General features: G+C 41.2%; 1 protein-coding gene across 1 annotated transcript in view; it reads left to right on the plus strand.

Annotated features, from left to right (window-relative positions):
- Positions 1-23533, plus strand: part of PTER (phosphotriesterase related) — a 66256-nt gene that overhangs the window by 20092 nt on the left and 22631 nt on the right. Inside the window, exons 2-3 of the mRNA XM_004757567.3 lie at positions 15703-16170; positions 17505-17770. Coding sequence (XP_004757624.1) covers positions 15739-16170; positions 17505-17770 — 698 coding nt within the window. The 5' untranslated portion in view covers positions 15703-15738. The remainder of the gene's footprint in view (positions 1-15702; positions 16171-17504; positions 17771-23533) is intronic.

The following is a 23533-nucleotide window of genomic DNA, read 5'->3' on the forward strand; positions in this document are numbered from 1 at the left end:
TAGATCCTCAGCAAGTATCTGCCACATTGAATGGGAATGTCGTCAGGTGAAATTTCCGGGTGCCTGGAAAGCAAATGTCTTTATGTTAACTTCCTATGCTCTGAGAATTTGAAGTCCAAGCTCTCCCCCTCGAACCTATATAAGTAACTCTTCTTAATGTTTCAAGGAGAGTCACAATAGCTGGTCACAAGCCTGTAAAGAGGCCATGATGCTAATGAAGAGGTCAGAGTGCTTTTGGCTGAACTTGCATTTCATCAGTGTGGACGTGAGGGCGGGTAGGACACAGATCGCTCATTGGCTGAACAGATGCTCACTGAGCATTTACTTCTTGCCAGTTTCTCACGTCGCTCAGGTGGTACCTACTTGCCCATGTGTGGGGGTGGGACCAGAGAAGCTAGTTATACCTATGCCTCTCCTTTTCATGGAGCATGGCGTGCACTTCTCACCCAGCGGATCATGTTTTGGAAGTCACTAGAACAAGACAAGGTGGGCCGGCCTCAGGCTCGCGCTCCTTGCAGTAGGTCTCAGCCCGTCTCCGGCATATCCTTCTTCACACCCAACAGGTGAGGCCCGACCACGTGACAGCACATATACGACGCTGACTCTTCGTAACTCTGAACCAGCCAGACAGGGTGGCCAAGTTAAGGCTTTTCTAAGTGGGTCTACTGTGTGGTCTTCAAAATAAAGGACCTGACGTGATTCTGTGGGGAACACCTTGTAGGGATGTATTTATCTGTGCAACTGAAAAGCTCTCTGTGATTCAAGGAAGCGTGTTTTAAAATTAAACTGCCTTGGAAAGAAATTAGTGTGGAGAGTCAATACATTTGAAAAATGAGCCTTACCAGTCAGTCCTCACCCAGGTTTAGTCCTTGTAAAGGAAGAGCTACTGCCGCGAATCACCTGCGCTAATTTTACCAAGTGCTTTTAGTTTTCTGATTTATAATTGGCTTCTACCCGTTGAAATAGGAAATGTCCTTGAAGATAAAGTTGCTTGTTGTTGTATTAATATGCTCAAGAATCTTGCCCTACGGTGCCGGGCTGACTTAGTCAGTGGAGCCTGCAACGCTTGATCTCTGGGTTGTAAGTTCAAGCCGCACACTGGGTTTAGAGATTACTTAAAAAACAAAACAAATCGGGACGCCTGGGTGGCTCAGTTGGTTAAGCAGCTGCCTTCGGCTCAGGTCATGATCCCAGCGTCCTGGGATCGAGTCCCACATCGGGCTCCTTGCTCTGCAGGGAGCCTGCTTCTCCCTCTGACTCTTCCTTCCACGCTGTCTGCCTGTGCTCGCACTCACTCTCTCTCTGACAAATAAATAAAAAATTTAAAAAAAAAAAGCAAAAACTTAAAAAAAAAAACGATTCTTGCCCTTATTTAGTAAGGGAAAGTTACAAACAACAACAACAAAAAACTTATGTATTCCTATGTAGCCCTGCTAGGTGCAGATGAATTCGCTAAAACGGCATGTTCCCTATCTTCTGAGAGCTTGGAGTGCGAAAATAAAGGGAAAGTTGTAAAAAACAAACGTGGCTTCAAAATCCCAAGCCCAGAAACTTTCAAGAGACCATTTCCCATGCTTTTCAATAATAATTTTTAGCTGTTTTGATTTAGGAAAATAAGGCGATGTACCCTAAAAGGGGTGTGCTGTGATCTCTGAATTATCTATAGTCAGAAAAACAAACATCCCAGGACAGATTTGGTTAGCCCTTTGCCAACAACTGTTAGCCTGTTCATCCTTTCTGGTCCTTACTCTGCTTCAGTTTCATCATCTCCTTGCTCCTGCTTTAATATTTTTTTCTCCACTTTATGTGTCTTTTGTTGCAAGTTCCCTCAAATCCTTTGCGGAAGAAGGCTGGCTCCAAACAAGCCAGCATGTGAATGGTAATTAGCTACTAACTACGGGCCACCCCGGTGGGTGGCTGAGGACGGGCAGACATAGCCGTGGACTCTGCCCTTCAGGAGGTCACAGTGTGAGGGAGGGACATGAACCATTAATATAAGAAGGGAGTTTCAAAGTAAAAGTCTGAGGGCTAGAAGAGAACCTAGAATCGGCATGTGACCCAGACTTCTTGAGCAACAAGGAAGAACATCAAGAAAAGCTTCTCGTGATGCCAGAAGCTCCCCCTCATTGCCAAGCAGCAGTTAGCCAGGACAGGAAAAGGGTGGACAGCTTGGGTTTGTAAGCTCAGGAGAGAGAGGCAGAGACACATTCAAGGACCTGGAGACGGGTGTGAAATGCTGAGCCCAGAGAAGGGCAGCCGGCTGAACTGGGCCCCAGTAGAGTGGCTTGAAAGGTGTCTACTGCCTTCCAGGTGCAGATTTGCCTCTGAAGGTTGGAAGGATGACTCTGGGGGAGACCTATTTGAATCAGTGTTTTAAAAAGAACACTCTGGGGGCACTTGGGTGGCTCAGTTGGTTAGGCATCTGCCTCTGGCTTGGGTCATGACCCCAGTGTGCTGGGATTCAGCCCAGGCCTCAGGCTCCCTGCTCAGCAGGGAGTCTGCTTCTCCCTCTGCCCCATCCCCTGCTCCCGGTGCACTCTCTCTCTCTGTCTCATGCTCTGTGCTGTCTCTCAAATAAATAAAATCTTTAAAAGAAAGAAAGAAGGGAGGGAAGGAAGGAAGGAAGAAAGAGTGCTCTGTAGGCTTGGTGAAGGCAGAGCAGACTGTCGGGGAGACGGGGGTTAGAAGCTCTTACCGGGAGTCACCTGAGAAAGGTTGGTGGTGGTTGCACTTCAGTTGTGGCTTTGAGGACAAAGATTGCAAGAGAAATGAAGGAACTAGTGAAGTGGGGGTGTTTATGGCATTTACAAGTCCCTATGGGTGAATCTAGGATGACCCTTGGATTTTGGGTTGTTTTTTGTTTGTTTGTTTTGTTTATACCTCAACAGTTGGCTAGATTAGTTGGAGAGAGTGTAGACAGACCTCTGAATCCTGCCCGAGGACTAGGACTACGTAGGATTGGTGTAGTAATCATCCACTTAGGGTTGCTATCATTGTATTCATAGGCTAAACTCTGATTCATTCTAACAGAGCTCTCCAGGAAGTGCCGTTCGTGATCGATATTTGGCATTCTCTAAGCAGACTGGTTCAAATCGCGGCTTTTCGGCTCTGTGACTTTAGGTGTCTTCACTTTTCTTGGCCTCACCTTCCTCCTGTAGTGTCAACTTCGCAGTGTTTTAGCGAGAATCTGAGATAAGAGAGACTAAGTGCTTTGCATGGCCATCTGATGCATAGTCCGCTTAGTGAATGAATTAATGAATGAATGAAGCATCACTGTTGCTTCACAGTCTCCAAGTGAGGCTGGGGGTTCCCTCTTACTGAGAGCGCAGGGTCTTATGTTTAATGGATGGCCAATAAGTACTTATTGAATCTATAATATTGCTACTTCATCTTTTCTGATTGTCTTTCTCCTAACCTGCCAGAGGTTGTGTTAACCTTCTTTTACAAAGATTCTTTCTATGCTTTTGTCCTTGTGTGGTTTACTTTTACTTAAACCTTATTTCATTTGATCCCCTTTTCACTTACAGAGATGACCCACACTTCATAATTTCTGACATTTTCCTATAAAATGTCTCCTTGGCAATTCTCCATTTGCACGCCTAACCTCACACAAGAGTGCTTTCGATAGTAGGATCTTGGTCCTTGTGTGACTGGACTGTGATAAGAATTACTTGGAGTGCTGAACCTTTTCTAAAATTCTCACTGGGTCCCAGGACTTCGACTAACAAAGATCAGTCCATTAAGAACCTGATGAAATAGCTTGAACCACAGTCACTGCACTGAAAAGACATGTAATTTGATCAGAAATATTTGTACACGAAGCTATCAATTCTAGGCATGGCTAGAAATTAGCAAATCTGTAATAATAAAGAAGAATTCAAAATAGCTCTTGAGTTCATAAATCTCTGCCTGCTGTCTGCTTTAGTTGGAGGATTCAAAATATATATTCTATTATTTTACATGTAGCATTAGTATAAGCCTTGGATAAGTTTATCCCGGTGTCATTGATCTTTTCCCTTTTACTCCCTTTTACCGGTTATAAATGAAAATAGATAAACATTAAAAAAAAATAGAAAACCAGAAACTTGCCCTGGAAAATACATTAAATTGTAATGAAGAAAAAAATTATCTATTTTGGCTCCTTTTACCACCCAAAAATACACATAACATTTTACTATTTTGAGTTAAGCTCTACCTACATGCAGATGAATGCACTCTCCCTAAATTTATAGTACTTACAATACGGTTTCATATTTTGCTTTTTTCAGAAGTTATAATAAGAGCATTTTCCTGTGTCATCAAATAGTCTTTGAAAGTAGAACTCGAACGTTTGCATAATGTTCCAGTATGCATGTAAACATTCCCATACCATGAGATATTTTGGTTGCTAGTCTCAATAAGGCCATAATGAAATCTTTGTGCGTAAATATGTCTTACATGTCTCTAAATATTTCCTTAAGGCAGATCCTCAGCAGCAAAGTACCATTTTGAGACTCCAGATATATACTGCTAAACTGTTTTTCAGGAAAGTTGAGCGAATTTGCACTCTGGCCACTGTTCTGTCTTGGCTGGTCACCAGATCCCCAGTCACTCTGGATCTATCTAATTTTTCACAGACCAGACAATGCACTGGTTGATCGGATTTGTTTTCACTGCCTCCCAAGTGGTGCTTTCTGTCCTATCCCTACAATGTGACTTTTGGACACTTTTAGGACTAACTTGCTATTTAAAGGGGAAAGATTTTTCCCTGAAGCGTAAAGCTAGATTTCTATTCATGAGACATTTCAAAGGGTTGTTTGATGTTTACAGTGCTGCGAGTAAAGTTTGGTTCCTTAAATGTGGCATCCATTTTAGCACTGTTCACACAAAACTAAAGTCAAGCATCCCTCTTCCCCATGGTATTTGGGGGCTTATCTAGCAGCAGTAATTCCAAACAAATATCCCAGTTAGTTGATCTTTGGGCGTTTGGAAAGCTATTTGAAATCTGGGCAGTTTTCCATTATGTTATACCTTCTGAAAATTATTTTTAAAAAATAAACCACGCTTTAGTTTTAGTTTGTAGACAGGAGAATTTTATGTGTGTAGCCACTGCTTTCTTCATTTATCACTAAAAATGAACATTTTAAACTAGACGGTCACATTTGTTTCTTTTACATATGTAAAAGAAGATGTAATTATTTGTAGGATATTCTAATGCAGTGGGATTTGGGTATAGTTCTTCATTTGACATGCCTGTTCCACTTTCAAACTTTGACCAAAAAAAAAAAAAAAAAAAGTTTAATCTTACTGGAATTTTAGAGTTAATGGCAAATTTATTCATTTCAGAATGAGATTTTTGACTCCCTCATTCTTAAATAAGGCATAAACGAATTATTTTCTTTCTCTCTACTCAGTTCAGTTCAGGTTCACAGATGAGAACCAAATGCTAGATATTATGCAAGTGCACACACACACACACACACACACACACACACACACACAACATAGTTGAACAGAGACTGATCCCTTACAGACCAATGCAATACAACATGATGCACACTTTTGATCACCTTATGTGATATACTCACTAGGAGAGCCCCTTCCCCCAAGGAACAGCTAACTCAGAAAAACCACACCTGTGCTCTTAGGAACTGACCATTCGACAACCAATTTCCATTCAAGCATTCCTATTTCCACATGCGAATTTTCTGTGCCTGCCTCATATCTCAGCATCTTTTTCTTCATGTCTTCTTGGTGGTTGTAAATATTGATAAATATCAAGAAATAGGATGCAAGTAGATTGCAAAGTAAAACTGAAAACCTTAAAAAAGAAGATGCAGTTGTCGTGAAGTCGATGCAAGTGATACTGGAGCGAAGCAAAAGCTCCCTACAAAGCCCTGTGAGGATGTGACAGAGTCGGACCCTCAACACAAGAGGAGAAACTGACAGAGATAGTACATCAGGATAAGTGCTTCACAGAAGCACAGGTTGCCCAACAACAGCTTAACAGAGGACCTTGGTAAAAAATGATAAAGCCTTCAGAAATAATTTTGCAAAAATAGCCTTCTTCATCACCGGGGTGCAAAAGTCAAGGAACAATGTCATAGCACAAAATTTTGTCACCCCCAAATCCAACATTCAGTTACTTCTTTGTTCTAGAATTAGGACATATTTATAATATGACTTATTTTTTTTAAATGATGACTTATGATATTTTATTTCCTAATTTGAAACCTTAATCATGTCTTTTAATATAACATTATTCGATGTTGGTTTCTGTATATTTTGGTTATCTACTGTTGTGTAACAAGCCAGCCCAAACCACAGGTTTCAAACAACCATTTTATTACGTCCCATAATTCTGTGGGTTGGCCAGATTCTACTGGGTTGGCTGCAGCTGTGCTTGCAGTCATGTGGGATCTTGGCTGGGTTAGAATGTTCGAGATGACTCACCCATTCATCTGGTACCTTCTCAGGGACAGCTGCAAGGCTGAGCTCATAAGGAATGTGGAGGTGACTGGCTCTTATATTCCCCATGTGATCTGAGGGCCTCTCTTTCTCCACAAGAGAGGTAGCCAGACTTCTTACATCACAGCTCAGGTTTCTCTGAGGCACGAAAGCAGAAGCTACTTCCAAAGACTTGGGTCCCGGACACATGGCATCACTTCCGCCCCATACTATTGGTTCGACTGAGCCATGGGTGAGCTCGGCTTCGCTTAGAAGGGAGGGAGCACACAGACATGAGTGTGGGAAGGCACGGTCCACTGAAGGCTGTCTATGGATGCCAGAAGACACACTGTATTAAGTGCATTCATTTAAAAAGGCATTTCCAGTACCAGTTACCCATGGAAAATGAGGACCCCCCTGTAACTGCAGTCGCTTCGGTGGGTCATTTCCAAAAGCCTAATGAGCTGTGATGTCAATCGCAACAGTCAGTCTGTTTTTAAGAATCACAGGTCTCAAGTGAAGGAATTCGTCTATAAGCAGATTACAGCCTGGGTTTGACTCATAAACTTCAGCCCCTTATTGTTAGGTTTATGAAAGAACAAGTGTAGGTGTATTTGCCTAGGGATACTCAGCAAATGTTTGGAAAATAATATAATGTTTGGTATATAATAATAATTTTGAACATTTGTATGTGGTTTTTTTTTAAGATTTTATTTATTTATTTGACAGAGAGAGAGAGAGAGATCACAAGTAGGCAGAGAGATAGGCAGAGAGAGAAGAGGAAGCAGGCTCCCTGCTGAGCAGAGAGCCTGATGTGGGGCTTGATCCCAGCACCCTGGGATCATGACTCGAGACGAAAGCAGAACTTTAACCCACTGAGCCACCCAGGCGCCCCTGTATGTGTTTTATAATTTAGGTAGTGCTTTTAGGTGTCACCTTATTTGCTTTTCATTTCAAATCTTACACGCGAGATCCGGCAGATATGATTCCAGTTTTCAAGTGAGGAAACTAACTCATGGTAAAATTTAAACTTTTTAAAATGTGTATATTTTTCAGTTACACAGGTAGGAAACATTGGAGCCAAAACTCCAGGGTTCTTTCAGACCAGCTGTCCCTCCTAGAGTTCTTTTGAACTGAGAAGGATCTCAAACTGAAACCCATTCATTCTCTCTCCATGTACATGTGTGTATGTATCCACATGTATATAAACTGCACATTAAAAAATTCTTAATATGTACAGCCTTCACTGATAGTTAATGAATGAAATTGGTAGGTAATGAATGAAATTCATTCTCATTACATATATATGCATATAATATACAAATGTACATATATGTATATATTATATATACATATATGTGTATATATATTATATATATAATATATGTATATGTATATAAGGTATATATAAAATATACATTTTGGGGTGCCTGGGTGGTTCAGTGGATATGTAATGAATGAAATTCATTCTCATTACATATATATGCATATAATATACAAATGTACATATATGTATATGTTATATATACATATATGTGTATATATATTATATATATAATATATGTATATGTATATAAGGTATATATAAAATATACATTTTGGGGTGCCTGGGTGGTTCAGTGGATTAAGCCTCTGCCTTCGGCTCAGCTCATGCTCCCAGGGTCTTGGAATCAAGCCCCGCATCAGGCTCTCTGCTCAACGGGGGGCCTGCTTCCTCCTCTCTCTCTGCCTGCCTCTCTGCCTACTTGTGATCTCTGTCAAATAAATAAAATCTTTATAAAAAATAAATAAATATACATTTTAAAGTACACCTTCATTGATGAATGAATATTCTTCATTGAATGATCTTTAGAAGGTCATTAATATCCATTTTCAAGCTAAAGGATATTACAGAACCATAAATGCCATCTGGAAATCATCTGGTCCAACCCTTTCATTTCACAGGTAGGAAAAGAGGCTCAGAGTGGTCAAGGTACTTGCTCCAAATCACACAGCTATTTATTGGAACAGCCAAGAGCTCTTGACTCTGAACCTACCATTCTTGCAACTACATCAGGCCACCTCAAGAATAGTCTTCCAGATGAAATTGTGTGAGGAACATGATGCTTTATATGTTTAAAACGTTAACCTACGATTCACCTGGAATTCAAAGGAACACCAATTGTAAGCTCTTTAAGGGACTAAAGATAGTTAAAGGACCAGTGGTGCAATTTGCTGCAAATACCGGTGTTTCTGCAAGACAGCCTAGTGCTAAGAATCTGTGGAAGAGAAAAGGTGAGAACCAGCTGCAGTGTAGAGAGCTCTTTATGAGGAAAAAGAAGCCATAATCATTGTGTCTAATAACTTGTTCCTTGTTCCACTGCGAGGAATATGCTAGTAGCAAAATCAAGGAATTTACATCAAATAGTCTCACAGAAGTGACTGTGGAACCTTTTTCTGAGAATGAGGGATTGAGATGAGCTAAATCCATAAAGGTCAGTTCTGTAGACAGCATTTTGACAGCATCACACTTGTCCCCACTCCAATGTTACTGTGACAAGTAGTGAGTAATGTTGCTTTTTGACCTGAATAGAGATCGAGGGCTTTTTTCCCCCTCTCCCTCCTCCTCTCCCTCCTTCTAATTCCCTTCCCTCCCTTCTTCTATTAAGGAAAAAATGTTTTCAATTTGTGGACTAAACAGATAAATTACAGAAGCCAGTAGTAATATTAATAGCATTTACCAAAGTCCTAGTGTATGTGACTTGAAGAGCTGACCAGCTAGCGTGTGTTTGACTAAAGAGTCAATTTAAAAATGGGCAGAGGACCTGAATAGGAATTTTTCCAAAAAAGACATACAGATGGCCAACAGATGCATGAAGAGATGTGCAGTATCACTCATCATCAAGAAAAGGCAATCGGAAAAACGATAATGAGATCCCCTTATACCTGCCTCCATGGCTGTGATCAAAAAGACAAGAAATGACAAGTGTTGGCGAGGATGTGGACCAAAGGGAAGCCTTCCTCACGATTGGGTGGGAAAGTAAGCTGATGCAGCCACTATGGAAACAGTCTGGAAGTTCCTCAGACAACTAAAAATAGAAATGCCATATGATCCAGTAATTATACTTGTAGGTGTTTACCAAATTAAATGAAAACACTAATTAAAAAAGACATATGCACCCCTGTGTTTACTGCAGCATTACTTACACTAGCCAAGTTAGAGAAGCAATCCAAGTGTCCATCAATAGAGGAAATGGGTAAAGAAGATGGGGTACGAGGGAATATTACTCAGCCATAAAAAAGGAGATCTCGCCATTTGCAAGTAGATTGACCTAGAGGACATTATGCTAAGTAAATAAAACAAAGACAAACACCATAAGATTTCACTAATTCTGGAATCTAAAAGACAAAAACAGAAACAGACTCACAGATATAGAGAACAAACTGGCAGTTGCCAGAGGGGAGGCAGTGGGAGGAAGGGCAAAGTAGATGAAGGGGCAAAGTAGATGAAGGGGATTAAGAGATACAAACTTCTAGCTATAAATCCCAAGGATGAAAAGTACAGCATAAGGAACATAGTAATACTGTAATAATTATATGGTGACGGGTGTTAAGTAACTACACTTACGGCGAGCATTTCAAAATGTAATAATTGTTGGATCACTAGATTCAACACCTAAAACTCATATAATATTGTACATCAAGTGTACTTCAATTAAAAATAAAAATTTTAAGAATAAAGTCAATTAAGCTACAAACTCTACCCCAACAGCTGAACAACCCAATGTGATTTCCGATTTTAATAATTACTGGACTCCCCTGATCTATCATTTTTGATGAACTCAGGGAAGGTCTGAGCCAACATAGTGGAAGGGACCTTTCCCAAGTGCACCCATCTGCCAATGCCTTTTTCAAGGAGTGTCACTTCCTGGGTACATCTTCATCACCATCTTCATATTTATTACTTGGAATTTGGAAATATCCTCGGATGTCTATCCAACTTCCTTAGTCAAATGGCGGGGGGGAAGGCAAAAAAAAAGCTTGGAAATGAAACCTACTTTTTTCCGCTGAATACAAGAATCTCACTGTTCATTTATATCTTTGAGTGGTTTTGTTTTATTTATGTCACAGTTTGAAGAACTCACTGGGTCCCATTATTGCTCTGTGTACTGAAGCGGTCAGATTGCATCCTCCTTATTCAGGCCTGGTTATTGATTTTTTTGACGATGCTTAATATGAAAAGTCATAAAGCTCCATGCTGTAGAGCCTTAGAACCATACATATCTAGGCAGGTGGTGGGTGTGAGGCCGAAACTCTGTGTCCCATTGTTCAGCCACCAGACCGACACTGAGAGAAGACATGTCACAGGATTGAACCTGCACATGATGGAAGTATTCAAACAAGCTTTAAAAAATATTATGTGGTTTTAAAAATGTTTGGTCACAAGAAAGGGGAACCCTCCCACACTGTTGGTGGGAATGCAAACTGGTGCAACCACTCTGGAAAACAGCATGGAGGTTCCTCAAAATGTTGAAAATAGAACTACCCTATGACCCAGCAATTGCACTACTGGGTATTTACCCTAAAGATAGAAACGTAGTGATCCGAAGGGGCACATGCACCCGAATGTTTATAGCAGCAATGTCCACAATAGCCAAACTATGGAAAGAACCTAGATGTCCATCAACAGGTGAATGGATCAAGAAGATGTGGTATATATACACAATGGAATACTCTGCAGCCATCAAAAGAAATGAAATCTTGCCATTTGCGACGATGTGGATGGAACTAGAGGGTATCATGCTTAGCGAAATAAGTCAAGCAGAGAAAGACAACTATCATATGATCTCCCTAAGAGGAAGTGGAGATGCAACATGGGGGGTTAAGGGGGTAGGAGAAGAATAAATGATACAAGATGGGATTGGGAGGGAAACAAACCATAAGTGACTCTTAATCTCACAAAACAAACTGAGGGTTGCTGGGGGGATGGGGGTTGGGAGAGGGGGGTAGGGTTATGGACATTGGGGGGGGGTATGTGCTATGGTGAGTGCTGTGAAGTGTGTAAACCTGGCGATTCACAGACCTGTACCCCTGGGGATAAAAATATTTTATATGTTTATAAAAAATTAAAAAAAAATGTTTGGTCACAGATCAAATGTCAGCAAGGGCAGTGTTTATAGAGTACTGCTACTCAGTGTGATATGCCGCCCCCACCCCCACCCCGGCAAATAGAAGTGCCTGCCTATTTGTACCAGAAGACACTTTTTTTTTTTTTTAGAGACCCATTATTTGGGGGATACTTTTATAGAAGCAGCAAGTCCAGTTAGAAACTTCTAGTATCTCGTGCCACTTCTTCTTTCTCACCATCTCCACTGGCATCTTCTCAGACCAAGCCACCACCTGACTTTTTCCCCAGGTTCTAGCGATGTCCCCATTGGTCTCTGCAGATGCACAGGCTCCCCTTCATCCATTCTCCGTGGGGCTACTAGTTATTCAGTTCATACCTTCTCCTGCATGAAACTCTGAAATGCTTTCCTGTTTTTTTTTTTGTTTGTTTGTTTGTTTTAAAATCAGGTAGGGGTTTGATCAGGGAAAGAAAACAGCTATAGGTGAAATGGAATAAGGATTTATTATAGAGATTCGAACTTACGCAGTTCTTGGGGAGGTGAACTGAAAATCAATTCACCCAACATCAACCTGCCAGTTTGACCCCTGCATCTAAACTTGCAAAGCAGGCACCTTCAGCCAGGTCCAGGACGAGGTGTGGGAGAGGCAGGGGCAGGAAAAGGGCTTGAGTCTAAAATCCTGGAGGACAGTCATTTGAATGTAAAATTTTCAGAAGTCCCATCCTCTGAAATGAGAAGTGTAACCAAAATGGATATTCAACTCAGGGGGACAGAAAAATCTTAAGCATAATGGCCTGAGTGAAATAACTGTGGCAAAATCTTGGGGAAACAAAGTGAAAATTGCCCTCCAAACTCCCCACCCACCACCAAATCTCCAACAGTTTGGCAAATTTATAAAAGTTAATTGATGCGTGTATTTTAAAAAATGACACATCCTACGTATTGTCTCTGGTTTCCAGCTCAACCGTATAGTACTGGTTTTCTTCTCTCTTTTTTTTTTATTTGAAGTTTGTGTTCTTTTCTGATTCCATATCCATTGGGGTTCAAAGCATTGTTTCCTTTGACCAGCTTATACTGGTAATTGCAGACTAGCCTCCGTGTCTCTGACTGATCAGATTTCACATTTGAAGTACAACAGAGCTTTTGGCAACTGCGTTTATAGCTCCTCTGTCAATTTTCCCACTACCTTCCATGGCAGGTGTGTGCAATGCAGAAGCTCCCGTGGATGCCTGCAAAATGCCAGAAGCCTGCTTTTTTTCCATGCGGGTTGCCCCTTTCTGTACACTGGCCGCTGTCATTGTCCATTCCCCTCCCCCACACTGTGAACTCTTCACTCCATGGTGGAAGCCAATGGTAGCCCCTTGCCTGTACCTTGGAAAGAGAACAGCTTTCAGGCTGAATGTGGGTGGAAGAGCCCTACAGAAACAGCACGTAACTAGGCAGAAACCATGAGCGCTGTATACAGACTCTGTCTGACCAAAGGAAACACTCCATCCTAGAGCAACGTCCGCTACAGTTTCTTCTTTCATCCTTTAAGTATGGGTTACCTTGTTTGTGATCATAGGAAACAGCAACTCCTTCTGCCTCAGGAATTTCCCAGGAGAGATGACATTTCTTAAGTGTTTTTTTTTTTTCTTCACAGATTCACAGGTGGTGAGTTTGAAACTTACTAACATTGCTCTTTCAAATCTGTATCAATTAACTATGCAGTTTGGTGCTTTTCTAGTAAAACGGCTAGTGTTGTTGCTTTTTTTCTTTTTTTTTTTTTTTCCTTTTTAAAAAATTGAAGCCTATGGGTGTCTGGGTGGCTCAGTGGGTTAAGCCGCTGCTTTCGGCTCAGGTCATGATCTCAGGGTCCTGGATCGAGTCCTACATTGGGCTCTCTGCTCAGCAGGGAGCCTGCTTCCTCCTCCTCTCTCTCTCTGCCTGCCTCTCTGCCTACTTGTCATCTCTGTCTGTCAAATAAGTAAGTAAAATCTTTAAAAAAATACAAATAAATAAAAAATTGAAATCTAGTTGACATGCAATGATAGTGATAGCGCTTTATCAGTTTATCCAAGTTCCTGGGCCCCCTCAGCCAAAAGAAATGAAAGAACAAATGAACCCATATGGAAGATTGAATCGATCATGAATGGAACTGTGATTTTTGTCAACAGAAAGAACTAGTGACATATCCCTTGCTCTCAGTAACAGGGAATAAAGCATCGAACAGTGTGGTCCTAGACATCGTCAAGGAAAATCATTGCCCCGTGCAGTGACTGGCAGGCACACAGTGACTCTCTAAACAGACACCAGCTTCTGTCACATGTGAATCATTTAAATGATGGAAGCTTGGCTTGCAGAAGAGCACTACCAACCGAAAACTAATGGCCATGCTAGCCACAAGTCCTACAGTTGTCTGTCAAACAGTCGGAATCAATTATTTACACATTCTAGGCCAATATATATCCCACCCCTCAGTTCCAGATAATTGCAGATAAAAGCTGTTTTAGCCTCCGAGCGCTTTTTCTGCCATCTCTGCTCTCTTCTCACCGTGTCTCTTGAATGTACCACTGTGCATCGTCCTCTGCCTGTTCTCCCCGAAATGATCTCCTCTCTACCCAAACGCTTCCTCTGAAAAAAATCATCTAGGGAATACACGGTAGTTCCTCCTGCTAGCAGAACAGAGCTGTCATTTGTTAACCACAGGCTGTGTGCTAGACCTGTGGTCACTTTGATACTTGGTAGCTCATTTCATTGAATTCCTTTGACCTTAGGAAATGTGCTTTGTTATTCTAATTTACAGAGAAGAAAAAGAGAGGCTCCGAAGGTCAGAGATTTCAGAATGTCTTTTTAAGGAACAGCTTGGGTGGGAGCTCCGGAGGCATTTTCCTTTACCTAGTTCCCAGGCAGTTTGTCCCAGCCCTCCGAATGTGGCCAGCACTCGGTGTAGACCACTGTTTCCGGCAGGGGTTCCGCTCTTGGCCATGAAGGTGTTTGTCTTCACCCTTTCAGTCGCGCCTTCTTCTTTCCAAGAGAATCCCTTCATTTAGGAAACATACGGACACATGAAAGCGCTGGAACTGGGATTCTTGTTGTCAGTGATGGGAACTTGGTGACTACTTAGTTTGATTTGCAAATGAAAATAAACAGGATAAATAGAGAGGATTTTTACTCTTTGGAAGCAGCACTTTTCAGTTTCAATCAGAGTCACTTTCATTATAACAAAGGATTTTTGCTTTTTTAAAGATTTATTTATTTGAGAAAGAGCGTGTGTACATAGGCGGGGGAGGGGCAGAGAGAGAATCATCAGGCAGACACGCCACCAAGCACGGACCCCTTCACCTCCGACACTGGGCTCAATCCCAGGACTTGAGCGGAAACCCATAGTCAGACGCTTAACCAACTGCACCACTCAGGAGCCTCGGAATTTTTGCTTTTAATGATTTTCCAAGTATTTCTGACTATGTGCGCTAGACCAAAGAAAACATCTACAGCAAGGAAAGTCTTTATTCTTGTTTTTTATTAGTAAACCTAGGCATGCCCCCTCCCAGTTGTTCTTTGGGGGGAATAACCTGTTAAATCATCAAGGTCAGAGATTTTTGTCCTACGTATTTAAATCTACAATTTCTGACACATGATGGACCTTTCAACAGAAGTTTGTTCACTTGGGTAGTGAATGAGTAATGGAATGATCAATAGCCTCAGTCTATTTAATTTATTTGAAAAGCAACAAATGAAAAATTTCTGATACAAGGCTGGTTTTGACCTAAGTTATTGATTATGAAGAGTTTTTTTTTTTTTTAATGGAGATTATTGTTGAATTAACCAAGGAAGTACAGCCATGACTAATGAGATAAAATTAAGCAAAAGGAAACTCTGAACTGAATACCAAGAAATACTTTCAGTATTTGAGGCTGGGGATTAAATCAGGTGAAGGCGTCCCAGTGGAAGTGGCCGGGGACATTTAACACCATGCGTGTCACTGAAGGCTGCAGTGAACTTCTACAATTTACTAGACACTGACTCTGGCTTTGGCAGGATGATAAGTGGGATCATATCTCTAGTTCCATTGATTCTCTTTCTTACACAGGTATCCGTTCACAGCCCCCCCTCCCCAGTGGACGAAATTTATGTGTGTGTTACATTTTCTGATTATAGTTTTCTTTTCTTTTCTTTTCTTTTTTTCCAGAAAACACTCTTTTTAGAGCCTCTTGTATCACTAGAAATGTCTTCCTTAAGTGGGAAAGTCCAGACGGTGTTGGGCCCCATAGAGCCCAGCAAACTGGGCCGTACCCTGACTCATGAACATCTGGCGATGACCTTTGACTGCTGTTACTACCCGCCTGCCCTGTGTTATGAAGCCACGTCTCGGGAACCTATTATGATGAAAAACTTATTCTGGATTCAAAAAAACCCTTATTCCCATAAAGAGAATCTTCGGCTGAATCAGGAGATGGAAGCCGTAAGGGAAGAACTGTTGTATTTTAAAGCCAAAGGTGGAGGGGCTGTGGTGGAGAACACGACCGTTGGGATTAGCCGAGACATGAAGGCTCTGAGATGGTTTGCAGAAGAGACAGGCATCCACATCATAGCTGGAGCTGGGTTTTACGTGGAGGCAACTCACTCCCCAGAGACCAGAGCCATGTCGGTAGAGCAGGTGAGAAGTCCTGAGGACGTGGGCAATACTTGCGTGTCAATTCAGAAAGGCCAGAACCTCAGACACTGGATTTTCCCTCTGTCATCCCCACTAAGGAATGTCACTGACTCAGAGGTAGCATGCTACAGAAATGTGCTAGCTAGCAAAGACATCTGCCAGTGGAGACCCAAATTAGGAACATTTCATCTCCTAAAGAAAAAAGCATCAAGGGAGGAGAGCTTAACCCTCTAGTCACTGAAAACCCCCAAGTGTTAACATTCAGGGATATGTGGTATTCCTACTCTGTAGTGGTACCACAGCCTATTTGTAAACCTCATTTTCCCATTATAAACTTCAGTTACATAACCCCGATTTCCTTTCTGGATTTTATCATAACCAGCAATAAAAATTCACGGTAGGATGAAATCTGGCAGGCAGAGACTTGGCACATGGGCGAGTATGTTTCCTTCTTTTACAAAACAGGAAGGGTGGCAGAAAATCCATTCCTGGTTTTGTTATCATAGGATCTTAAGCAAGAATGGGCAGAAGGAAAGAAAGCTTTCAGAGAGAAACAGAAAGAATCAGCCACGAAGCTCCTTTGCATATATATGTGCTCCCTTTCTGAACATGCCTGGATGTGTTTATACATGTTTATACCTATTGTCTGTATGTGTATGTATCTTCCCTTGCCTGCTTGCTAGGCAAAGAATGTCAGTTGCAATGCCAGTCTTCGCCATGATTCAGTTAATCGTTAAAATCTTTGTATCACAAAGCTTTATCTGTATCATTTTCCAGTCAGGTCTTTACCTTTTTATATGCATATATTGTTTGAAGATTACTCTGAAGTCAGCATTACACCTTCTTCCAACCACTCTTAGTAGTAATATACCTATGAATCAAAAAATGCCATAGGAGTATTGTGTGCTGTGAATCTTTTGTGCTGCATGGGATTAAGGACTGCATACATTAGGGAGAATTAAAGGATTAGTTGATATAGTTGACGTAGTTCAAGGGCAGTCTTTTTTATGTTGTAGATGTTTCTCAGGTTAAATTATAGATTTTTTTTTTCTCATCTGAATGTCCTTTCATGAAGTCACTTTTCCCCCCATAGCTTCCTAAAGCCACAGATTTCTCATCAAATAATCACAGTAAGATAATATTGAATCTTTGATTTAGAATAACTTGCTGAATTTGAGATTTGGCCTTTCTCATTGACCCATATTAATTGGATGGATGGCAGATACATTTTTAAAAGAATGAATGACCAAAGGAATAAATCCATTCACCTACTGTGGTGACTCTGGGTTGATCAATTCCGTAGTCTATAAAATATTTTCTTTCCTGCTCTTCCTTAGCTTACTGATGTCCTCGTTAATGAAATTCTCCATGGAGCTGATGGAACTAGTATCAAGTGTGGCGTCATTGGAGAAATTGGCTGCTCCTGGCCTCTGGCTGAGAGCGAAAGGAAGGTTCTTCAAGCAACAGCTCATGCTCAGGCTCAGCTAGGCTGTCCTGTTATTATTCATCCTGGAAGGAATGCAAGTGCACCATTTCAGATTATCCGAGTATTGCAAGAAGCAGGTGTAGACATCTCCAAAACGGTTATGTCTCACATCGATAGGTAAGCCGACTCTCTCCAAATGAGTCCAAGTCACCAGATGATAATGGATGGTCAAATAAATAATATCATCAGATTAGTGGAATACTAATCACCTACAGAAAACCACTAACCACCTGGATGAGAGTATCTTACAGTAGACATTAGTAAAAGTCAGTGCTGCCAGTTCTGTGTCCTGACTCTGGGCTGTTGGTGTCCTAATATTTTGTGTAAATCATTTCTTTTCATTTACTTAATCCTTCATAACCTTCATAGGAGCTGTCCCTGTGTATTTCACTTCTTTGCCTCAAGTTCTGATACTACAGTAGCTGCCAAGTCTCCTTGCTCAGTATTTGTCCGTAGTTAAAGTGATAAATTTATCTGCAAATATAAAGGGAATGGAAAGTGAACGGTTTCACCCTGAGAAGAAAACCACAAATGTAAATATTCAAATGTGCTGTTGTGACTGGTGGTTTGAGTCATCCGAATTTGGGAAAATGCAATTATAAAACACAATACTGGGGCATAAGCCTGGGTGGCTCAGTCAGTTAAGCATCCTACTCTAGATTTTGGCTCAGGTCATGATCTCAGAGTTGTGAGACTGAGCCGTGCATGGGACTCCAGGCTCCACAGTGAGCCCGAAGTCTGCTTCAGATTCTCTCTCCCTCTCCCTCTGCCCCTCCCCTCCTCTCTCTCTCTCTCTCTCAAATAAATAAATCTTAAAAAAAAAAAAAAACCCATAATAGTAATGGGTATATTATTTGGTAGTATTCTTGGTTTCCCATAGCAACTATAACAAATTATAAGAAACTGGGTGGCTGAAAACAAGAGATTTCTTATTCACAGCTCTGGAGGCCGAGCTGCACTTCCTCCAAAGGCTCTAGGGTAAAATCCTACCTCCCTTCTTTCACTGTCTGATTGTTCCAAACATACCTTGGCTTGTGGCTACATAACTTTAATTTCTGCCTCTTTCTTTACATGGCCCCCTCCTGTCTGTCTGTGTCTTCTCCTCTTTTGTTTCTTAGAAGGACATATCATTAGATTTCGTGTCTACCCAGATAAACCAAAACGATCTCCTTTAAGATCCCTAACTTCATCACAACTGCAAAGACTCTTTCCCCAAACAGGATCACTTTCAGAGGTTCAGAGCGTTAAAACATGAACATATCTTTTTGGATCTCACCACTCAACCCCCCCCCCAACTCATGATATTAGATATGTAGGGGTCCACAAAATAAGTGACTATCTTGTTTGAACAGATGTTGGCTGCAGTTTGTTTCTTGAAGAAACCTAACAGTATTACAAAGTCCAGACATTAGCCTTTAGATGAAATTGGTTAAGAAATTAACACAGGACAGAGGTGCCTGGGTGCCTCAGTGGGTTAAAGCCTCTGCCTTCAGCTCGGGTCATGATCTTGGTGTCCTGCGATCGAGCCCCGCATCGGTCTCTCTGCTCAGCAGGGAGCCTGCCTCTCCCTCTCTCTCTGCCTGCCTCTCTGCCTACTTGTGATCTCTGTCAAATAAATAAAATTTTTAAAAAAAGAAATTAACATAGGAAAATGAGACTAATAACACATTACAATTACTTCTATCTTGCCTATTGGAGTAAAGCCATATTAACAGACTGGTAGTCCCTCATCGCCACACCTGGCATTCTGCTCTTTGATAAACTAATAGTTCTACAGGATGCACTGATAATATGCTTCTACTTAATATAAATGTTATAAAATCCTGTGCTGAAAAGAAATTAAAAGTTACAATTGTGGCAGAATGGAGGGGGTTGTATTAATGCACTGACAGAACATCAAGGTAAAGGCAATTTTCTGGCAACTGGGTTGGTATCAAGATCAATACGTGGCTGTTTTGAATATCTTCCGGTTGTGCTGATGCTTCTAGATCCCCATCTTAGAGGTAGTGTATCCTAATATGAAGAATAGAATCTTTGGACCCAGAGACTCCTGCTTTTACATCTTGACTCTACCATTTGCTGTAAGATTTAGGGTAAGTTCATATGAATTTAAAATAATGTATTTGATAATGTTACCTTGTATGGTTTTGAACATATGTAGCATCTTTAATCCAGAAGGATGATTTTTTTAATACCTTTTAAACAGTGTGAAGTATGGCATGAAAATGAGTAAGATAGTATACATTTTTAAATTTTATAAATATTTCTCGGGTTTTTGAAAACATTGTATTCTGTTGTTATTAGGTTCTCCAGAGGTCCATTAGACTACAGTTAGTAAACATGTTCAAATACTCTGTCTTCCTATTGACTTTGTGACTGCTCAATCTACTGGTTACAAAAAAAAAGAAGTATGTTAAAATCTATTATGGTGGATTTTTAAATTTCTCATTGTACATATTTCAGGTTTTTTTAATATATATATATAATTTGAAGCTATACCTTCATGTGCATATGAAGTTGTTTCACTTTCCTGGCAAATTGAAACTTATTTCAACATATATTGAACTGCTTTATCTCTAGTAATTTGAGAAATGCTTTTCGTTTTTAAGGCTTCTTTATCTGATATTAATGTGACTATCCTGATCTTTCTTTGTTAGTTTTATAAATTAGATACATTCTACACACACCTAGCATGTGGCTGGGTTTTGGGTTTTATCCAGTCTCTTCTCCTATACGAACACTTCAGGTGTTTTTTTACATTGACTATGTAATTTTTTTTTAAATATTTATTTATTTATTTATTTGACAGACAGAGATCACAAGTAGGCAGAGCAGGAGGCAGAGAGAGAGGGGGAAGCAGGCTCACTGCTGAGCAGAGAGCCCGATGTGGGTGGGGCTCAATCCCAAGACCCTGAGACCATGACTGAGCCGAAGGCAGAGGCTTAACCCACTGAGGCACCCAAGTGCCCCTAATTTATAATGTTTTTCTCCCCCTGATTTTATAGTTTGTTGGTTCTTTGGGCTCTCATTCATGTGAAGTTATTTTCTCATACTAAAAAAAAAATGTTATTGTGATCTGGAAATGATTATGAGTCCTAGGCAGAAGGATTTTTCCCCCTGTTCATTTATTGGCTTGTTTTATTTATTTCTTGTAGGCAGTTAGAGGGCACTACCAATCTGGGACTACTTTAAACTCAATTTCTAAAAATTAAAAAAAAAATTATTTGTTGTGGTAAAATAGTCATAATATAAAATTTACCATCTTACATCCATTTTGAAGTATAAAATTCAGTAGTGTTAAATACATCCATGTTGTGCAACCAAACTCCAGAAATCTTCATCTTGCCAAACTGAAACTCTCTACTCACCAAACAACTCCCTACTCCTCCTCCACACTGGCCAAGACAACCACCATTCTACGGCTCACCTCTATGAATCTGACGATTCTAACTACTTCATACAAGTAGAATCATACAGTATTTGGGTTTTTGTGTGACTCTTTATTCTTTTTAAGATTTTTATTTATTTATTAGGGGGGGGGGAGAGGGAGAGAGAATCTGAAGCCAACTCCATGCTGACTATAGAACCCGACGTGGGGCTTGATCTCACGACCCTGAGATAATGACCTGAGTCAAAACCAGAGTTGGACGCTCAGCTAACTGAGCGTTCCTGGGTGCAGGAACCCCTTTTTGTAGCTCTTTAAACTTTTCACTTGAGGGGTTTAGAATCACACAAGGTCTATGAATTTTGGCTCCTAAACCCAGTGAATGCAGGCTTGCAGCTGTGGATCCTTACTGGAGATGGTTTTTCCCAGTCTGCTTCCCTTTCACCAGAAAACAAGACTAAGAAAGGCATATAATCTCCAAAGACTCCCGCTGTGGACCAGATTTTTACCTCCTCCTCTGCCCCCATGGGTGTTATGTGGGGTGAGGTCACACTCCCTTTATGTCCTGATGGAACTGTGTCTACAGTTTACCTCCTAATTATCCAGGCTGGGCTCTGTCTCGCCTTGGCCCGTTAACTGACCCCACACCAGGCAGATGGGTGCTCTAGGTCTCCCCTTAGCTCTCACTTTCTCTGTTCTCTTGTTTCTGCACCATGTGCAAGTTCTTTACTTCCTCACCAGCCTAACCAAGCATTTAAAAATATGATTTTTTCCCCTTTCATTTTATTCAGTATTTTACATGCGCTATGTAGGAAAGGCTTTTTGTGAATATTTCATCCAACCATACTGCTTGAACTGGCTCATGATGATCCTTAAAGAAGAATCTTTCTGATTCTTTTTAGAGGTAGACATGTAGGGAAGTTAGAAAATTACGCTTGTTAATAGAAAGGAAGCTTTTGTTGGAAACGGTGAAATAACTCTTCACTCTAAGTACAGCAGGACACCCTGGCTCATAAAACCAATATACTGTATACATATGTGTATTTTCTTTTGAATAACAAAGCTACATTATCTGATTTTCAGTGGCTGCCTTTCCAGTGCCTCCCTCTAGACTGGCTCAGGATGGAACTAAGAGGTTGGCCCGACATCAGACAAATTCAGAGCATGCTGGGAAATTCCGAGACCATTCTGAGAGCAGCCCACCCATTCTATACCTATATTAAGGACAATGTGGGGTTCCAGTGCCTGAAGAAATAAATATGTAGAAGTAGGAACATTTCAGGGAAGAGGCGACTGGGCAAAAATGGCTTCAGGAAAATAAAAAAAGGTAGTGCATTTGGAAAAACAAATGGAATAAAGTAAAATAATAATAATAATACTCAGGAAGGCAGATGCTGGCAACTTTGGCTTTTTGACGTGGGTGTTCACAGCAAGACAGTCACCAGGCTGAAGTGTGACTAGGTCAGCCTTTCACAGACTCCTGAGGTCTGCCAGGCTGCACACACAATCTGATCTGTATTGAAAGGGCAAGGATTTCAGCTTTTATAATGGGGACAAATCATAAAAGGGCATGTATTTCCTGCAAGGAAATACACAGACAGCACATCAAAAGTAGACCATTCGGAAAACAAGACCTTCAGGAAAAGCAAACCCAACAAAACACAGAGTCATCCCGCCATGCCTTTTCAGGCATCCAGGAGAAGGCTCTGAACCCCGGGCTGTTGTGGTTGTGAGGTGACGGGTCCAGACATTGGCTTTGCCCCACAACTGCTTTTAGAACACTGGGCTCTCATCAGGACCGATGCTCAGATTTGACTACCTATCAGAAGGGTGCTTTTATCCCCTTCAAGGTAGGACTTCTATCATTTGAGAACACAAAATAAAATGCTCCAGGATGTCCACAGTCACGTTAAAGCAGTGAAATATTTTGAAGGTAGATAAATCTTCACTAGCATTCATGCATAAGGCATTCTCTCTTTAAATACATGTAGACACATGCACGCACATACACATACACACCCCCAACAGCAGCAACAGCAAAATTGCCACTACTGATCCAAAAGGAGCAGTTAGAAGGCTGAGAAGGAAGAGTTAATGAATGGCGGACACCTCAGGACACCTCTGAACCACACTGTTGTCATGTGACCATGTGTGACCCGCTTAAGGTCGTTTACCTAGAGATAGCAACCTTGACAAGATAAATCTGCTTCTGTGTCTAGGCCCTCCCCTCACCATCTGTTCTCTTCAAGAAATATGGGCCTGTGGACGTGCCTGTGGACAGCTGTGAATTTAGCCCTAGGGGACAGGGCAGGGGGCTGCCCTTCACAGTTACAGCCACCCAAAGTCAACAGTTACTACAAAATAACACCAGCCCTTGGGTGTCCCTGTTTGGGTTGTTAATCTACAAAGGCTTTATGCCCTTTTTATTATAATTATACTGCCTGCTAAAACTCTCCCTACCTTTCCACTGAGCATAGAATCCCAGCACAGTCTCT

Source organism: Mustela putorius, unplaced genomic scaffold (assembly GCF_011764305.1).
Source record: "Mustela putorius furo isolate JIRA1106 unplaced genomic scaffold, ASM1176430v1.1 tig00003913_pilon_pilon_pilon, whole genome shotgun sequence".
NCBI lineage: Eukaryota > Metazoa > Chordata > Mammalia > Carnivora > Mustelidae > Mustela > Mustela putorius.